This window comes from Thunnus albacares, chromosome 9 (genome assembly GCF_914725855.1).
Source record: "Thunnus albacares chromosome 9, fThuAlb1.1, whole genome shotgun sequence".
NCBI lineage: Eukaryota > Metazoa > Chordata > Actinopteri > Scombriformes > Scombridae > Thunnus > Thunnus albacares.
Genome location: NC_058114.1, coordinates 412751 through 432709, shown reverse-complemented (window position 1 = coordinate 432709; position 19959 = coordinate 412751). Strand labels below are relative to the sequence as shown.

General features: G+C 42.9%; 1 protein-coding gene and 1 long non-coding RNA gene across 3 annotated transcripts; one reads left to right on the top strand and one right to left on the bottom strand.

Annotated features, from left to right (window-relative positions):
• Positions 1 to 1342: 1342 nt before the first annotated feature.
• On the bottom strand, positions 1343 to 15284 carry serpinc1 (serpin peptidase inhibitor, clade C (antithrombin), member 1). 2 transcript variants are annotated; one of them, XM_044361143.1, is made up of 8 exons: positions 15085 to 15284; positions 12288 to 12654; positions 10154 to 10369; positions 9937 to 10074; positions 8396 to 8614; positions 7359 to 7533; positions 2179 to 2243; positions 1343 to 1766 (listed from the first exon to the last, which is right to left on the bottom strand). In XM_044361143.1, the coding sequence occupies exons 2-8, from the start codon at positions 12651 to 12653 to the stop codon at positions 1590 to 1592; spliced, it is 1356 nt and encodes a 451-aa protein (XP_044217078.1). In that variant the 5' UTR covers position 12654; positions 15085 to 15284; the 3' UTR covers positions 1343 to 1589. The 2 variants fall into 2 exon arrangements, with proteins under 2 accessions (XP_044217078.1, XP_044217080.1); XM_044361145.1 differs by lacking the exon at positions 15085 to 15284 and having other exon boundaries at positions 12288 to 15063.
• Positions 7410 to 8471, top strand: LOC122988663. Its single transcript, XR_006404850.1, has 3 exons — positions 7410 to 7501; positions 7724 to 7856; positions 8380 to 8471. It is a non-coding gene; the product is annotated as an uncharacterized LOC122988663 (long non-coding RNA).
• Positions 15285 to 19959: the final 4675 nt, after the last annotated feature.

Below are 19959 nucleotides of genomic sequence, written 5' to 3'. Positions count from 1 at the left end.
ACTCACAGCTCAGAATACGACTTTTCTTCTTCTTCTGTGGTTCCTCGGTTCAGTTCTGTTCCAGTTTTGTTTTCAGTCAAACTGTGAAACGACCCAACCTCATCATCCTCATCATCCTCATCATACTCGTCTGGTCTTCATCGTGTCTGTGAGTCGGTCCGGGCTCCTCTTCTTCTTCTTCTTCTTCTTCTTCTTCTCTGAGCGACTCTGTTTGCTTTACAACCAAACGTCGGTTTCTTCAGCTTCAGTCTGAAACTTTGATTCTTTTTATTTTTGACTGCGTGAATCAGATGTTTAGTATATGAATATCCAGTAACCTTGACCACAACATGCCTAATTATGAATCATTTAGATATATTCACTTAATGAGATTACTCTTTACTGTTGATTCCTCAAAGTATATCCTAATATATCGAAGCAGAAAATGAGTCACAAAAAAAAGTTTAGTAAATTAACTTTTAATACTGTACATTTTTTAAGAGGAGGTACTTATAGTAAAGGAACCTGAAAGGTTTTATGTGAAGATCTTTTATGTTGCATGTCGCTGTTGCTAAAACATGTTGGTGGAGGGGGGGCAGGGTGTGTGTGGGGGGGGGCGGGGGGGGTGTGAGGCCAAAGGTTGATTAGTATAGAAAAATGTGAAGAAGCTTCTTTCACTATGACCACTAGATCACTCACAGGTCGCATCTCCTTCAAAGGAAATAAAGCACTTTAAGTGTCGACGGCAGCGACTCGCCTCTTTCTTTACAGCACTCATCACCCACAATGCACCTGCACAGCGAACGCTGAGTGTGACGCTGCGTAACCGACTAACAGACAGAAAGTCACGAATCAAATGAAACCAGTTAGTTTGATTCTGTCATGTATCACTGAGACTATGAACCAGCATCAAGAAGGTCTTTTCAAACACTTCCTGTTGTTCAGAAGATGTTTCCTCAAAGACTCTTCAAACCATCTGGATGAGAAAATGACAAAAAAAGATTTTTAACACGTTTCCTGTCAGCTGTTGATTCAGAAACAGAGTCACGACTTGTGAAACTGGTGAAAATCTTTGTTATGGTTCAGCAGACAGAAGGTTTCTCCTCCAGATGGTTCAGAGAGACGCTGATGATCCTGAAGATACTTTCAGAACAACATCAAGTGTTTTTATGGTGAAAATGCATCATCACCATCAGTGTGACTGCTGCGTTCACACTGAGAGATAAGAAGGTGTGAAAATGCACAAAAAGACCTTCCTGGTTTTCAAACATGGCGGGTTCATAAACACGATGTTTCCTGTGTGACTGAGTCTGTACGATACAAACCGCAGCTCAGTTGAATCACCATCAGCTGATTGTTTTAGTGAAGCTTCAGACACAAACAGGCGTGAACGTGTCGGTCCAGCAGACAGCAGCTTCATGCTGAGTCTGTCGGATCTTCACATAAACTCTTATTCTGACATCACAGGAAACATACAAACGTTTATCTCTGAAGTGTTACTGACAGCGTTCACACAACGTTCACACAACGTTCACACAATGTTCACAGTTCTGGGTTAAATTAAAATGTTGATTTTTAGTATTTTGATGATTTCTGACAGCGGGCAGTTTCTATTGGTCGCAGGGGTCGGCCACTCGGCCAATGAACAGCAGCGTGTTGATGGTCGACTCTCTGATGAGCAGCAGGAACGGCCGGTTGGCCAGAAAAACCTCCCGGTTCATGTTGATGGAACGACCGAGCGCCACGACAGTGGTGGCCGCCGCCGCCTCGCTGCCGTCCTCGTTCACCTGCCGAGCAGAGAAAAAACATCTGATTCACCAGGAGACAAAAACTCATCTGTCAGCCGACTTTCACCCAAATGAAATTTTAACTGAATCTCCAGAAAATGATGAGTTTCAGATGAATGTTTCCAACCTGCTGAGTGAATATGAGCAGATAAACAACGAGACGACGTCATTACAGCAGCAGCAAACGATGTAAATACGACGTTTCTGTCAGTTTCATGTATTGATGTGAGGAAGGTTACGCTCTCCTCATCATCGCTCCACATAGATCTGATGTTTTCAGCTCTTCAGTGACCTTTAAGTCACATGATTCATGATGTCATCATTTATTCACTATCCTCACAGCTGCTGTCACGACTCAGACAGGAAACACTTTTTACTCACAAACGGTTTCAGAGTTCAGAGTCTGACTGACCTCCAGGAAAGCTTTATGGAAGGCGTCCGAGATGAAGACACCGTTACTGTCATCCTCCAGCATCCCTGAAACACACACACACACACACACACACAGAGAGACACACACACACACACACACAGACAGTCAGGTGACTGGCAGTAATACAACCTGCAGCTGTTTCTGTTTCTCGGTTTCACTAAAATCACTTTTTGCATATTTTTCACATTGGAGATCTAAACACACGTCACATGATTTAAAGGACAGGTTTGGATCTTCTGTCATGTTACATGTATGTTGAAAGTCACTGATCATGTCCGTCAGCTTCTAACCTGCAGGTGAGCTACTTCCTGTCTGTACCTGCTGCAGGTGTTCAGTCTGCATAGTGACAGTAGGAGCAGTTCATGCTCATAACATCGGAGCCAGTCCTCCTCGGATCTTAAACATTCACGTCTAACGTGTTTTACAGCGTTTGTGGTTCAGTCTGGTTGCGTTTGCTCCTCGGTGTGATTCGTTTGTGCAGATCTGAACGCAGCAGAAACTACAGCTTTACTGATTGTGAACTTTACTGCTGTGAATGTTTGCTCCGTCTCTGACTCACGTCAGTTAAACACCAAACAACAGACAACATGTTTCCTGTTTCAGTCGACTGTTGGACTCAAAGACTGATGTGATGTTTGGAAATGAAGAAATCGCTCTGCAGGGTCGTCGTTATCACTATTTATCTATGATCCACATCTGATTACCCAACTGTGTCTGTGTGTGTGTTAGTGTGTGTTAGTTAGTGTGTGTGTGTGTGTTAGTGTGTGTGTGTGTGTGTTAGTGTGTGTTAGTTAGTGTGTGTGTGTGTGTTAGTGTGTGTGTGTGTTAGTGTGTGTGTGTTAGTGTGTGTGTGTTAGTGTGTGTGTGTGTGAGTGTGTGTGTGTGTGTGTGTTAGTGTGTGTGTGTGTGTGTGTGTGTGTTAGTGTGTGTGTGTGTTAGTGTGTGTGTGTGTTAGTGTGTGTGTGTTAGTGTGTGTGTGTTAGTGTGTGTGTGTGTGTGTTAGTGTGTGTTAGTTAGTGTGTGTGTGTGTGTTAGTGTGTGTGTGTGTTAGTGTGTGTGTGTTAGTGTGTGTGTGTTAGTGTGTGTGTGTGTGAGTGTGTGTGTGTGTGTGTTAGTGTGTGTTAGTTAGTGTGTGTGTGTGTGTTAGTGTGTGTGTGTGTTAGTGTGTGTGTGTTAGTGTGTGTGTGTTAGTGTGTGTGTGTGTTAGTGTGTGTGTGTGTGTGTTAGTGTGTGTTAGTTAGTGTGTGTGTGTGTGTGTTAGTGTGTGTGTGTGTTAGTGTGTGTGTGTTAGTGTGTGTGTGTTAGTGTGTGTGTGTGTGAGTGTGTGTGTGTGTGTGTTAGTGTGTGTGTGTGTGTGTGTGTGTGTTAGTGTGTGTGTGTGTTAGTGTGTGTGTGTGTTAGTGTGTGTGTGTTAGTGTGTGTGTGTGTGAGTGTGTGTGTGTGTGTGTGTGTGTGTTAGTGTGTGTGTGTGTGTGTGTTAGTGTGTGTGTGTGTTAGTGTGTGTGTGTGAGTGTGTGTTAGTGTGTGTGAGTGTTAGTGTGTGTGAGTGTGTATGTGTTAGTGTGTGTGTGAGTGTGTGTGTGTTAGTGTGTGTGTGTGTGTTAGTGTGTGTGTGTGTTAGTGTGTGTGTGTGTTAGTGTGTGTGTGTTAGTGTGTGTGTGTGTGTGTGTTAGTGTGTGTGTGTGTTAGTGTGTGTGTGTGTTAGTGTGTGTGTGTTAGTGTGTGTGTGTTAGTGTGTGTGTGTGTTAGTGTGTGTGTGTGTGTGTTAGTGTGTGTTAGTTAGTGTGTGTGTGTGTGTTAGTGTGTGTGTGTGTTAGTGTGTGTGTGTTAGTGTGTGTGTGTTAGTGTGTGTGTGTGTGAGTGTGTGTGTGTGTGTGTTAGTGTGTGTTAGTTAGTGTGTGTGTGTGTGTTAGTGTGTGTGTGTGTTAGTGTGTGTGTGTTAGTGTGTGTGTGTTAGTGTGTGTGTGTTAGTGTGTGTGTGTGTTAGTGTGTGTGTGTGTGTGTTAGTGTGTGTTAGTTAGTGTGTGTGTGTGTGTTAGTGTGTGTGTGTGTTAGTGTGTGTGTGTTAGTGTGTGTGTGTTAGTGTGTGTGTGTGTGAGTGTGTGTGTGTGTGTGTGTGTGTTAGTGTGTGTGTGTGTGTGTGTGTTAGTGTGTGTGTGTGTTAGTGTGTGTGTGTGTTAGTGTGTGTGTGTTAGTGTGTGTGTGTTAGTGTGTGTGTGTGTGAGTGTGTGTGTGTGTGTGTGTGTGTGTGTTAGTGTGTGTGTGTGTGTGTGTTAGTGTGTGTGTGTGTTAGTGTGTGTGTGTGAGTGTGTGTTAGTGTGTGTGAGTGTTAGTGTGTGTGAGTGTGTATGTGTTAGTGTGTGTGTGAGTGTGTGTGTGTTAGTGTGTGTGTGTGTGTTAGTGTGTGTGTGTGTTAGTGTGTGTGTGTGTTAGTGTGTGTGAGTGTGTGTTAGTGTGTGTGTGTGTGTGTGAGTGTGTGTGTGTGTTAGTGTGTGTGAGTGTGTGTGTGTGTGTGTGTGTGTGTTAGTGTGTGTTAGTGTGTGTGTGTGTGTGTGTGTGTGAGTGTGTGTTAGTGTGTGTGTGTGTTAGTGTGTGTGTGTGTTAGTGTGTGTGAGTGTGTGTTAGTGTGTGTGTGTGTTAGTGTGTGTGTGTGTGTGTTAGTGTGTGTTAGTGTGTGTGTGTGTTAGTGTGTGTGAGTGTGTGTTAGTGTGTGTGTGTGTGTGTGTTAGTGTGTGTTAGTGTGTGTTAGTGTGTGTGTGTGTGTGTGTGAGTGTGTGTTAGTGTGTGTTAGTGTGTGTGTGTGTGTGTGAGTGTGTGTTAGTGTGTGTGTGTGTTAGTGTGTGTGAGTGTGTGTTAGTGTGTGTGTGTGTTAGTGTGTGTGTGTGTGTGTTAGTGTGTGTTAGTGTGTGTGTGTGAGTGTGTGTGAGTGTGTGTTAGTGTGTGTGTGTGTTAGTGTGTGTGAGTGTGTGTGTGTGTGTTAGTGTGTGTGAGTGTGTGTTAGTGTGTGTGTGTGTTAGTGTGTGTGAGTGTGTGTGTGTGTGTGTGTTAGTGTGTGTTAGTGTGTGTGAGTGTGTGTTAGTGTGTGTGTGTGTGTGTGTGTTAGTGTGTGTGAGTGTGTGTGTGTGTGTGTGTTAGTGTGTGTGTGTGTGTGTGTTAGTGTGTGTTAGTGTGTGTGTGAGTGTGTGTTAGTGTGTGTGTGTGTTAGTGTGTGTGAGTGTGTGTTAGTGTGTGTGTGTGTTAGTGTGTGTGTGTGTGTGTGTTAGTGTGTGTTAGTGTGTTAGTGTGTGAGAGAGTGTGTGTGTTAGTGTGTGTGTGTGTGTGTGTGTTAGTGTGTGTGTGCGTGCGTGTGTGTGTGTGTGTTAGTGTGTGAGAGAGTGTGTGTGTATGTGTGTGTGAGTGTGTGTTAGTGTGTGAGTGTGTGTATGTGTGTGTGCGTGCGTGCGTGTGTTAGTGAGTGTTTATGTGTGTGTGTGAGTGTGTTAGTGTGTTAGTGTGTGTATGTGTGTGTGCGTGCGTGTGTGTGTGTTAGTGTGTGAGTGTGTGTTAGTGTGTGTGTGTGTGTGTTAGTGTGTGTGTGTTAGTGTGTGTGTGTGTGTGTGTTAGTGTGTGTGTGTGTGTTAGTGTGTGTGTGTTAGTGTGTGTGTGTGTGTGTTAGTGTGTGTGTGTGTGTGTGTGTGTGTGTGTGTTAGTGAGTGTGTGTTAGTGTGTGTGTGTGTGTGTGTGTGTGTGTTAGTGAGTGTGTGTTAGTGTGTGTGTGTGTGTTAGTGTGTGTGTGTGTGTGTGTGTGTGTGTGTGTGTTAGTGTGTTAGTGTGTGTGTGTGTGTTAGTGTGTGTGTGTTAGTGTGTTAGTGTGTGTGTGTGTTTGTGTGTGTGTTAGTGTGTTAGTGTGTGTGTGTGTGTGTGTTAGTGTGTGTGTGTGTGTGTGTTAGTGTGTGTGTGTGTGTGTGTTAGTGTGTGTGTGTGTTAGTGTGTTAGTGTGTGTGTGTGTGTTAGTGTGTGTGTGTTAGTGTGTTAGTGTGTGTGTGTGTGTGTGTGTTTGTGTGTGTGTTAGTGTGTTAGTGTGTGTGTGTGTGTGTGTGTGTGTGTGTGTGTTAGTGTGTGTGTGTGTGTGTGTGTGTGTTAGTGTGTGTGTGTGTGTGTGTGTTAGTGTGTTAGTGTGTGTGTGTGTGTGTTTGTGTGTGTGTTAGTGTGTGTGTGTGTGTGTGTTAGTGTGTGTGTGTGTGTTTGTGTGTGTGTTAGTGTGTGTGTGTGTTAGTGTGTGTGTGTGTTAGTGTGTTAGTGTGTGTGTGTGTGTGTGTGTTAGTGTGTGTGTGTGTGTGTGTTAGTGTGTGTGTGTGTGTGTCTGTGTGTGTGTGTGTGTGTGTGTGTGTGTGTTAGTGTGTGTGTGTGTGTTAGTGTGTTAGTGTGTGTGTGTGTGTGTGTGTGTGTGTTAGTGTGTGTGTGTGTGTGTGTTAGTGTGTGTGTGTGTGTGTGTGTTAGTGTGTGTGTGTTAGTGTGTTAGTGTGTGTGTGTGTGTTTGTGTGTGTGTTAGTGTGTGTGTGTGTGTGTGTTAGTGTGTGTGTGTGTTAGTGTGTTAGTGTGTGTGTGTGTGTGTGTGTGTGTGTTAGTGTGTGTGTGTGTGTGTGTTAGTGTGTGTGTGTGTGTGTCTGTGTGTGTGTGTGTGTGTGTGTGTGTGTGTGTGTGTGTGTGTGTGTGTGTGTTAGTGTGTGTGTGTGTGTGTGTGTGTGTGTTAGTGTGTTAGTGTGTGTGTGTGTGTTTGTGTGTGTGTTAGTGTGTGTGTGTGTGTGTGTTAGTGTGTGTGTGTGTTAGTGTGTTAGTGTGTGTGTGTGTGTGTGTGTGTGTGTTAGTGTGTGTGTGTGTGTGTGTTAGTGTGTGTGTGTGTGTGTCTGTGTGTGTGTGTGTGTGTGTGTTAGTGTGTTAGTGTGTGTGTTAGTGTGTCTGTGTGTGTGTGTGTGTGTGTTTGTGTGTGTGTTAGTGTGTGTGTGTGTGTGTGTGTTAGTGTGTGTGTGTGTGTGTGTGTGTGTGTTAGTTAGTGTGTGTGTGTGTGAGTGTGTTAGTGTGTGTGTGTGTGTGTGTGTGTGTATATGTGTGTGTGAGTGTGTGTGTGTGTATATGTGTGTGTGAGTGTGTGTGTGTGTGTTAGTGTGTGTGTGTGTTACCTGGCAGACTGGCGGTCTGGGGGTTGAACAGGTCCGTTAGTCCCATGCTCTGCAGCTTGTCCTTCAGACTGAAACTGTCCTCTATCTGGAAGCGAGGGACGTGGACGGAGACGGTCGTCATCTTCATCTGATCCAACCAGCCGGTCAGTTTCTTCAGGTCCAGACTCTCCTCCACCTCAACACACACAACACAGACACACACTTCAATACACAACAACAAATCCAATCAAACACAACAAGTACACACTACAGACAGCTGAATGCTGTCATTCAGTGGCTGCTCTGCCTCCCTCCTGTGTTTATCCTTCAGTTCAGCCTGTTGTTCTGTGTTGAGACAAATCACAGTTATGTATATTTATCTTCAGAGGACTGAACTCCTTCTACGAGGCTGGTTGAACTACCCGGACGGACCACGAGATCATCTGCATGAACGTACCTGTTGCTGTTAACTTGGCTGAGATATAAAGCTGCCTGCTGTGTTTGCTGAACAACATGCTCGTCAGTGCAGTAGTAGTGATGTTTTGAGTCAGACTATTTCAAGAAATTGTAATATTTCAAATCATAATTTGAAAGTTAAAATATTTGAGATTTAAGTTGTAATTTTTCAGGAAAATGTCAGAATTTTTGAGAATTAAATCAAACTATTTCAAGAAAATACTTTCAAATAATCTTTCAAAATAAAGAAGAAAATAAAAAACTAAATATTTCCAGAAGAACATTTATATTTAAGAAAAATATCAAAAAGCTGCATTGTTTTTAAAATAAAGTTGAAATATTTTGAGAAAAAAAAGGAGGTCTGTGCTGACGTCCAGCCGCTGTCCAGTTACTGACATCTCATAACTGCTGTCATAATAATAATGATAATAATAATAATAATAATAATAATAATAATAATAATAATAATAATAACAACAACAACAACAACAACAACAATAATAATAATAATAATAACAATAATGCTTCTTAATGAAACCTCTAACAGGTCGTCTGACAGACTGCTGTTGTCTGTTCATTACTACAGATGTTACATCTCGTACCTGTCTGATTGTGGTGTCGCTGCTCGGCAGGATGATCACCATGGTGATGTCGTCTCCGCGGTACGGCATCTCCAGCAGCTGCACCTTGTCTTCGGGGAAGTGCTTGTACTTGAACGAGGTCTCCTGGTACATCATGTTGACGGAGCAGCTCCGAGCCGCGCTGACATGGAAGTCCGTCGTGAAGACACTTTCTTTGTCAAACTTGTGCTTCCACTGACCCTGAAAGACACAAAGGACTCGACTGTTTATTTCCCTCATCATGGCAGCACAAAGCAGGACTGTTGATCTTCAATTAAACCCTGATCTGAGAGCCCAGGACCAGGACCGACTGTCCTTATATGCAGATGATCTCCTGCTTTATATTTCTGATCCTCTCACGTGTTTTCAGACTGTTTTGCAAAACTAGCCGAGCTTAGATGTTCACTGTTTGGCAGAGCTGAATGATAATAATAATAATAATAATAATAATAATAATAATAATAATAATAATAATAATAAATTCTGCATTAAAGAAGCTTTGAGGACATTAACCTTCTATAGCTGCAGCAGAGCAGAGTGGTGACCAACCTGCAGTCCTGGACCCTCCAACAGATCACCAGGAGTGGAACCAGTGATGGGACTGGGCGACTCCGCCCCCCCCCCCCACATTACTCACTGCCCCCCCCCCCCACATTACTCACTGCCCCCCCCAGCCAAGTCTGGTCAAAATACATTGTGTAATAAATATAAAACACATAAAAGGAAATAAATAAATGTAAAGTTGATTTATTGTTGACTTAATGTGTTGTTTTGTCGTCTGATTTAAACGGAAGTGTTGAAATAAATCGTAGGAAGTCTCTGGATTGTGATTGGTTGCTCTGGTTCTGTTATGTCCTTCCTGATCCACTTTCATCCAATCAGCTTGCTGAGCTTTCAGGTGATGTAACATTAATGCTACAACATTAATGAAACTCCTCCGCCTCCATCGAGGCGTTTTATTCACCAAAAGATGTTTAGATTTGACCCTCTGGTGTGACGTAGTAACGAGTCTCAATGCTGCGAATTTCAACATTGCAAATAACTGAAAGAGAGCGAAGAGATAGAAGTGAGTGATTTTAAAGCACAGGAGGCCCAACCATCACCCTGATCCATCCCAAACATCAGTTTATTGTTTTATACGTTAAATAACTGGAGAGTTTTATTTCTTCAGGACACAAAAAAAGAAATAATCTGAGGAAAGATGTCAGTTTTTGGTTAAACTGTGTGAAAGCACATCAGCACCAACCTGAACAAAGAATCTCTGGCCTTCAAGGAACAAGTAATAAGAGTAATAATAAATAAAGAATAAAGTTGTAATTTTAGGGGGAAAAAAGTTGGAACATTTAGAGAATAATAATATTTCTAATATTTCTAGAATAAAGTCAAAATGTTTTGAGAGAAACTGGTGAAAGCAGGTCCCTGCTGGACTCCAACTGCTGCGTCGCCTCCAGGTGTGACTGGATGTTTTAGGTAATTCCTCTGCTCCAATCAGAACTGAGCTGAAGTTTCAGGTGTTCTGGTACCTTGAAGTAGATGGTGTTGACCAGGACCAGGACCGTCGTGGAGTCCAGCACCCCCACCGGCAGCGTGTCCTGGATCCGATTCTCCGTCTTGTTGGAGATCCAGTTGTTGATGGTGACCCGGGCCTCCTCCGGGTTCTCCTGCAGCAGAGAACCAGGGTTACAAACAGGGTTACTACAGGTCAAACCCGACGGAGCCTGCGGTCAGAACAGACGTCACCTTGAAGTTGAGCGGCAGCAGTTTGGCTCCATAAACCATCTCGCTGATGTTCTGGTACGTCTCATTGAACACCAGAGATTTCTCTCCAAACAGCCGGTTGGCAGAGATCAGCTCGGTGGTCTCGTCCTTCTTCCTGTACAGACGACAGTTCAGTTTGGCAAAGAAGAAGTGGACCTGATCCGACGTCTTCTCCTTGATGGTGTCGAACTCAAACACCTGCAGACGCCAACAGACGGAACAGACACAGACAGGAACAGACACAGACAGACAGGAACAGACAGACAGGAACAGACACAGACAGGAACAGACACAGACAGACAGGAACAGACAGACACAGACAGGAACAGACAGACAGGAACAGACACAGACAGGAACAGACACAGACAAGAACAGACACAGACAGGAACAGACACAGACAAGAACAGACAGACAGGAACAGACACAGACAGGAACAGACACAGACAGACAGGAACAGACAGACACAGACAGGAACAGACAGACAGGAACAGACACAGACAGGAACAGACACAGACAAGAACAGACACAGACAGGAACAGACACAGACAAGAACAGACAGACAGGAACAGACACAGACAGGAACAGACACAGACAGACAGGAACAGACAGACACAGACAGGAACAGACAGACAGGAACAGACACAGACAGGAACAGACACAGACAAGAACAGACACAGACAGGAACAGACACAGACAGGAACAGACAGACAGGAACAGACACAGACAGGAACAGACACAGACAGGAACAGACACAGACAGGAACAGACAGACAGGAACAGACACAGACAGGAACAGACACAGACAAGAACAGACACAGACAGGAACAGACACAGACAGGAACAGACACAGACAGGAACAGACACAGACAGGAACAGACACAGACAGACAGGAACATGTTGATTAAGTGTTTCTTCTGTGATAAAGTGAAGCATCGTGAATGTTTGTTTTGTGAACGTTTCATTTTCACTCGAAACTCTAAAGTCTAGTGTGAAATATTATTTTCTAGTTAAAGTTGAATATTCTGATTAGAAAATGACAATGAAGTCAGTTTATTAATTGATTCCTTAAGTTTCATCATCATCATGTTGATGCTCTGCTCTAACGAGGAGTCCGTCTGCGCTCCAAACGTTCTCTTAATCAGCGTAAGTCAGAATATTTTGAAGGGAACATCTTACTGTTGTGAGTCTTTGAGAAACAGAAAGTCTCTGCAGTTTTTTGAAAGATGTTCATGTTCTGCAGCTACAGATGTGCTGCTATCAAACTTTCACACTATGATTAAAAATATCACAGTACACGGTATTTACAAGATAATAATCCTGAAATCTTTCTTTTAGCGCTGAAATAGAGTGAAATGACTTCACACTCTGATCGCTTTGTTATTAACTGAACTGTGTCTGTATTTTGCAGCTTTGTTGGATTCTGCAGAAGAAATAATATCAGAAACTGTTTCAACTCTGTAAACAAAAGTTTCAGTCAGCTGACTGGAAATCAGCTCAGTGTCTTAGATTCTACACATTCATGAATTTGTCCTGATGAAATTGATCGATTGGTTTCTGGAGTGCAAGAAGTTTGTAGTCGGTCTGATCTGCAGGGTGTGAAGGCAAAGAACACAATAACAGTTTAACTGGACTCATACTGTGTGTAAAGCAACTCAAACAGCTGATGAAGCAGAAAGCTGTTCTGCGTTCACAGCGTCTGAAAACACTGATGGAAGTGATCGGTGGTATTGATACGGTCAGATGTTTCACTGCAGTGTAAAAACGTTTACTGGCACATCTCCTCTCTGCTCTCTGACTGCCTGGAAAAGAAATATATATATATATATATATATATATATATATATATATATATATATATGACAGTTTCATTAAATTCACATCAAAAAATAGATTTCTCTTATTTTTACATTCAGTTCAGTCAAAGCCAACAAATCAAATCTTCCTCAGAACGAATCTGAGCAACATCTAAACCAGACTGAGATGCTAACAACAACATGCTAACATGTTGATGTTTAGCAGGTGTAACGTTCACAATGTTCACTGTGTTCAACATGTTCAACATGAAGCTTTGACCAGATGATGATTCATTCTGAGGGAAACATGACTTCCTGTCTGACCTTCATGATCTGCTGCAGCGTCTGGTGGCAGGCGCCCAGCTTGGTCATGGCGAAGGCGGTGGAGATGCTGATGGGGGACATGAAGATGTTGGCCTCGGGGGTCTTGCTGAGGGCCAGCTGTTTGTAGAGCGACAGGGCAAAGCGGCTGTTGGCCTTAGACAGCTCCCACACTCGGGGGTTGGTGGACTCGGGGACCTTCTCGGGCTCCGGCATCGGGTCCTCAGGGCCCTCGGGGTCAGGGCTGCGGTAGATGCAGTACGGCTCCAGAGGAAGGTCTTTGGGTTTGGCGCTGCAGATGTCCGGCCGGGTGGCGAGAGAGACGAGTGGCAGGAATGCCAGAGCCAACAGCCAATCAGAAGGCTTCATCCTGGAGACGTGAAATCACACAAACGTATGAACACAAACACAAGTACGTTTGTTTCTTTGCTGTCATCAAACACAACAGATCCGCTGTTCATTCTGCTGTAACGAAGCAGAAACGTGATAATTCTGCTGCTGCTGTACTGGTGCATTATACTGAATGGTGTTCCCAATATTTTGTCCACTCCATTAACATACATGAAGGGGCAAAATATTAGGAACACCGTCATTTTCTCCTCTTAAGAGACTCTTGAACCTGTTAAAAGTCCTCCTACAGTTTCTCAGCTGAGCAGAAGCTTTGTGGAGAACGTTTATCTTCACCAGGATCTGGTCTTAACTGTGAGGGAAATTCTTAGAGAACATCACAATTCTGAGAATTTTATTAGAATTTCCTCAGTAGGAGCATCTCTTTGTACCAGGAAGCTTTATGAATACGACCCCTGGTGTTTATTTAGTTTACTCCTCCGTCTCTACATCCGCAGCAGCTTGACCATGAGAATCTGGACACTGATATGACGCCATTTTGGATCGTTGTCCTTCTCCTTAAACTCTCCAAACCAATCAAACCTTCTTTACTTGCTAACTGATAGATGACGTGACATGATAGACTGTCATTAAAATGATTAATGATCGCTACTCAGTGGTGTCTTTTCCTCATTTGAACAACTTTGTGCTAAATTCAATCTGTCTAAAAGTAATTTCTTAAGTTATTTACGAGTCTGAGACTTTGCACATAAAACGCTGCCCAGTTATTTCCATGTGATGCTCAGACAGAGTGTCGACTAACGTTTACAATATCAGACTCCGGAGGGTCTGTGTGAACTGTGGCTTTCCATCTTAAAAAGAGTTCATACCTCTTCAGTTTGTGCCAGTTATGGTTTAATGCAGAACTATACAAAACTAGACATGTCAAAACACTGCCCAGATGTTAGCATGTTGGCCTAAATGTTAGCATGTTAGCCCAGATGTTAGCATGTTGGCCCAGATGTTAGCATGTTGGCCCAGAGGTTAGCATGTTGGCCTAGATGTTAGGATGTTAGCCCAGATGTCAGCATGTTAGCCCAGATGTTGGCCCAGATGTTAGCATGTTAGCCCAGATGTTAGCATGTTGGCCCAGAGGTTAGCATGTTGGCCCAGATGTTAGCATGTTGGCCCAGAGGTTAGCATGTTGGCCCAGATGTTAGCATGTTGGCCCAGATGTTAGCATATTAGCCCAGATGTTAGTATGTTAGCCCAGATTTTAGCATGTTGGCCCAGATGTTAGCAGGTAAGCCCAGATGTTAGTCCAGATATTAGCATGTTAGCCCAGATGTTAGCATGTTGGCCCAGATGTTAGTCCAGATATTAGCATGTTGGCCCAGATGTTAGCATGTTAGCCCAGATGTTAACATGTTAGCCCAGATGTTGGCCCAGATGTTAGCATGTTGGCCAAGATGTTAGCATGTTAGCCCAGATGTTAACATGTTAGCCCAGATGTTGGCCCAGATGTTAGCATGTTGGCCCAGATGTTAACATGTTAGCCCAGATGTTAGCATGTTGGCCCAGGTGTTAGCCCAGATGTTAGCCCAGCTCACAGGCGTTGTCATGCCTGTACTGTATGTTCTGTGGTTGACTAGAAGCACTTTGCTCCTGTTTACAGCTACAGCGTCTCTGCTGCTCTGCAGACACTCTCATACTATCACAGGCAGACCGACTGTGTCACCGTCAGACGGGATGATGAACGCTGGATACCAAACGTACTGTATTTCTTGAAATGAGAGAAAATGAAGTATTCCTTAAGAAGCTCTAAAGACCTTTAATAAAACATGGAACCTTCCTGCTTCAGACAAGCTGCTCAGTGAGAATAAAACCACCAGACGAGTCTACAACCTCCTTCTACTTCCTACTTTTCTTTTGTATTAGTTCTCTTTATTGTATGTTTTTGTATTTGTTTCTGTTTACAGAATGAGACCTTTGAAATTGTACTTTTGTATAAGATTTTGATAAAAGTCTTAATAAACAAAGTATTAAAAACTTCTAATTAAAAAAGCAGAACATCTTCAACACAGACGGCGACTCATCAATCATCATTCAAGCTTTAAGATCACAAGTCAGAACGTCGACATTAACAAGACTTTAAAATACATTTTCAGCGAGGCAGAAATGATCTCTGACAAAAATGATGTATCATTAAATATATCATCATCATCATCATCACTTAAATGACATTTATAATAAACATATTCTAGAGTCAGAATTAAAAACATTTTACTTTCTCGGATTTGACTTTTGACAGAATTTCTGACTTTTTCCTCCAAATTTTGACATTAAATATTTTTGTGGCTGCAACAACAAACAAAAACACACAAACTAACTACAACAAACAAACAAATAAAACATCAACACACAAGTTTTTACTCTGAATGCAGCAGAAGTGTGAAGATCAGTGAAGTCTTACCTGAGCAGGTAGTCGAGCGTGTGTGTGTGTGTGTGTGTGTGTGTGTGTTCAGGTCAGTGTCCTGCAGAGCAGTGAAACATCACATCGACCTTTGAGACATTGATCTGTTGGTGAACTCAGAGCTCCTGGAAACATCTGGACAACAAGCAGCTGCAGGAAGCAGCAGCGACAGTCAGAGCGCCGCCCGCAGGCTGAAATCATCTTCATCATCATCATCATTATTATTATTCACATCATAAAACTCTCCGTCTACCTACAAATGTTTATTACACTTCAATGTCTCATTTTTAATGAATTTGTTTTATTTTTAATGTATTTTAATGTTTTTCTTACAGAAGCTTCAGTTACAACCACTGTATGGTATATGTATGTATATATATATATATGTATGTATATATATGTATGAAGTGTTTTACAAAGAAATAAACGTTTTATATTTTATTTAGTTTAGTTGAATGTAATTTCTCCTTTAATTGTATTTTCTCATTGTTTTTATGTTGCTGCTTTAACACTGAAGTTTCTCTTTGAGATGAATAATGTTCTTTATAAAGTTATATTAATATTATTATTATTGATATTTTATCCTTCAGAACAGGAAACAGGAAAAATCTTTCATTTGTTTTTATTTCTTTTTAATTTTCTTTTAACTTGAAGGAATTTGTTTTGTTTTATTATAACATGGAATGATGATTTTATAATTTGTCAATTTTAATTTTCCTCTTTGAAGCATTTTGTTAACTTGTTGGGTTTTGAACAGTTTTCTATAAATAAAGATAAACTTTTGAATAATCGAAATAATTATGAGATGAAAATCAGATTGAAATCAGAATCTTAAATGAGGAACTGAGGAGACGCATCAGACTGTCAGCTGCTGATGTTTCCTTTAATATTTCATATCAGACTCAATATTCAATCCTACAGATTTTTATTTAAATACAAAACTCTTAATGAAAAGTTGAGATTCAGAATTTCTATAATTACTAAATTAAAGCAGCAAAACTTCACTTATTAACAAAAGGAACAATTTCTGATTGTTCATATAAATATTGACAATAAATCAAATCTGAAACTCGTCTTGTTGAGCTCATCACAAGCTGATCAATGAAACCCATTGATCCAACTGAAAGCTGCTCTTCCAGTCCGCTTGAGTCCGCTTGAGTCCGCTTGAGTCCGTTTGAGTCTGTTTGAGTCTGTTTGAGTCCGTTTGAGTGGCTCATAGAAGCACAGACGATACCAACAGCTGGTTATTAAAGCTACAAGCAGCGTTGAACGGGTCCTCAGTCAGTGCATGTCGGGCCGCGGTGCAGTCGAAGGTCTTCTGTGACGGCATGTAGATGTTTTCAGACAGTGAAGAAGGAGATAAACATCACTTCCTTTGTCCACTGTTTTGCCTGCTGCTATTCAGCCAGTTTGCATCACTGATGGAATATTGTCATGTAGACGTGTTCAGGCCGGGACTCTTATCAAACATGTCAAGTTTGGTGCAGACTGGAGCATTTACAATAAAGTTATAGCAACTTCCTCTGTCATGGTGAAACATCAAATCTCAACGGTGTGAGGATGAGAATTTTCTGCAGGGTGAGACATATCTGTCTCGTTCACACCTGTCTGTCTCGCTCACACCTGTCTGTCTCACTCACACCTGTCTGTCTCGTTCACACCTGTATGTCTCGTTCACACCTGTCTGTCTCACTCACACCTGTCTGTCTCGTTCACACCTGTATGTCTCGTTCACACCTGTCTGTCTCACTCACACCTGTCTGTCTCGCTCACACCTGTATGTCTCGTTCACACCTGTATGTCTCGTTCACACCTGTCTGTCTCACTCACACCTGTATGTCTCGTTCACACCTGTCTGTCTCGCTCACACCTGTCTGTCTCATTCACACCTGTATGTCTCGTTCACACCTGTCTGTCTCGTTCACACCTGTATGTCTCACTCACACCTGTCTGTCTCGTTCTCACCTGTATGTCTCGTTCTCACCTGTCTGTCTCGCTCACACCTGTATGTCTCGTTCACACCTGTCTGTCTCGTTCACACCTGTATGTCTCACTCACACCTGTCTGTCTCGCTCACACCTGTCTGTCTCGTTCACACCTGTCTGTCTCGTTCACACCTGTCCGTCTCGCTCACACCTGTCTGTCTTGTCTGTCTCGCTCACACCTGTCTGTCTCGCTCACACCTGTCTGTCTCACTCACACCTGTCTGTCTCGTTCACACCTGTATGTCTCGTTCACACCTGTCTGTCTCACTCACACCTGTCTGTCTCGTTCACACCTGTATGTCTCGTTCACACCTGTCTGTCTCACTCACACCTGTCTGTCTCGCTCACACCTGTATGTCTCGTTCACACCTGTATGTCTCGTTCACACCTGTCTGTCTCACTCACACCTGTATGTCTCGTTCACACCTGTCTGTCTCGCTCACACCTGTATGTCTCGTTCACACCTGTATGTCTCGTTCACACCTGTCTGTCTCGTTCACACCTGTCTGTCTCGCTCACACCTGTCTGTCTCGTTCTCACCTGTATGTCTCGTTCTCACCTGTCTGTCTCGTTCACACCTGTCCGTCTCGCTCACACCTGTCTGTCTTGTCTGTCTCGTTCACACCTGTCTGTCTCGCTCACACCTGTCTGTCTCGTTCACACCTGTATGTCTCGTTCACACCTGTCTGTCTCGCTCACACCTGTTTGTCTCACTCACACCTGTCTGTCTCGTTCACACCTGTATGTCTCGTTCACACCTGTCTGTCTCGCTCACACCTGTCTGTCTCGCTCACACCTGTCTGTCTCGCTCACACCTGTCTGTCTCGTTCACACCTGTCTGTCTCGTTCACACCTGTCTGTCTCGTTCTCACCTGTCTGTCTCCTTCACACCTGTCTGTCTCGCTCACACCTGTCTGTCTCGTTCTCACCTGTCTGTCTCACTCACACCTGTCTGTCTCATTCACACCTGTCTGTCTCACTCACACCTGTCTGTCTCACTCACACCTGTATGTCTCGTTCACACCTGTCTGTCTTGTTCACACCTGTATGTCTCACTCACACCTGTCTGTCTCACTCACACCTGTATGTCTCGTTCTCACCTGTCTGTCTCGCTCACACCTGTATGTCTCGTTCACACCTGTCTGTCTCGCTCACACCTGTCTGTCTTGCTCACACCTGTCTGTCTCGTTCACACCTGTCTGTCTCGCTCACACCTGTCTGTCTCGCTCACACCTGTCTGTCTCATTCACACCTGTATGTCTCGTTCACACCTGTCTGTCTCATTCACACCTGTATGTCTCACTCACACCTGTCTGTCTCGTTCTCACCTGTCTGTCTCGCTCACACCTGTCTGTCTCGCTCACACCTGTCTGTCTTGTCTGTCTCGTTCACACCTGTCTGTCTCGCTCACACCTGTCTGTCTCGTTCACACCTGTATGTCTCGTTCACACCTGTCTGTCTCGCTCACACCTGTCTGTCTCGCTCACACCTGTCTGTCTCGTTCTCACCTGTCTGTCTCCTTCACACCTGTCTGTCTCGCTCACACCTGTCTGTCTCGTTCTCACCTGTCTGTCTCGTTCACACCTGTGGCATCAAAATGATGCAAGTTTTGGGTCCATTCACTTGAATTTCAATTAGTAAACAAAACTCTTGATGAGTTTGGTTGTAAAAGAAATTAATTTCCTAATTTTCATCAAGTCCATTTTTATAAAAGTAAAGACGTTTAACCCACATGACCTGGTCAAAGTGTGATTGACATGTGACCTGTCAGGTGTGTAGAGACAATAAGTAACTGATACTCATATGTGTGAATGGAGAGTGTGAGTGAACCACTAGCTGCTAATAAAGGAAAAACTGCAGTACAGAGATACTAATTTCATCCTCACTACTGAATTATACATATAAGACCTGTAATTATTGTAAAATAAATGATAATAACACCAAACTTTATATAAAGTTTGTATATAATGTACTGTATGTATATAGGCCTTTCTGCTGTACCCCCCCCCATTCTCTCTCTCTCTCTCTCTCTCAGTTGGAGAGAATGTCTCTTCTTGTGAAATATTCTCATAAATCACATGACTTTGGCCAAACATTACATTTATATTCACATTTTTTGTAGAAAATTTGATGGTGAATCCATTGATACAGGTTTGAAAGTGGTCAGACTTATAGTTTAGACGTCAGAAGCCTCTGTTTGACACAAAGTTCATGCTCATAGATTGCCTCCCCATTGGTTTACATTGTAAGTGTGATGTGGCACTGCAACTTTCAGGGCTTATAAAATCCAAACCGTTCGAGTTATTACAAAGTTTTTAACAACTTTTTTTCAGCACAGTGTCATAAGTCATGTGTCAAAGTTTGAAGCCGATACCATTAACGCCCTCGGAGGAGATAGCGTTTGTTCGGGGTCCAAAATTGGGGAAAAGTCTTATTTTCATGTGTGTATTGTGGACTTCCTGTTGGATTTAGGTCAGAGGGTGATTTGTAGGTCTTGATGAGACGAATAATTGAGTTTTGGTTTGATCTCTATGACATTCCTACGGACTGTGGCGGCCATACTGGTTAAATAGGTGGCGCTAGAGAGCACATTTTGGCACTTTAGGGGTTAATTTTTACCTGATGTTTGTGCCAAATTTGGTGAGTTTTTGAGCACGTTTAGGGGTCAAATTCAGGGTTGAAGTGGTGTAATAATAAAGAAACAAACAACAGATACTAGAGGGTCTTCAGGCCCTAAATATTGATTATAAACAGACGCATCAGCCTGATGAGAGTAAAGTAGAGTCATTGATCATCCTGCAAATACCTGATCAGAATCAGCTGACGTTCACCTCAGGAAAAAAAACAACAACATTTTTTAAAGTTTTATGAATTTTATTTATGGAATCAT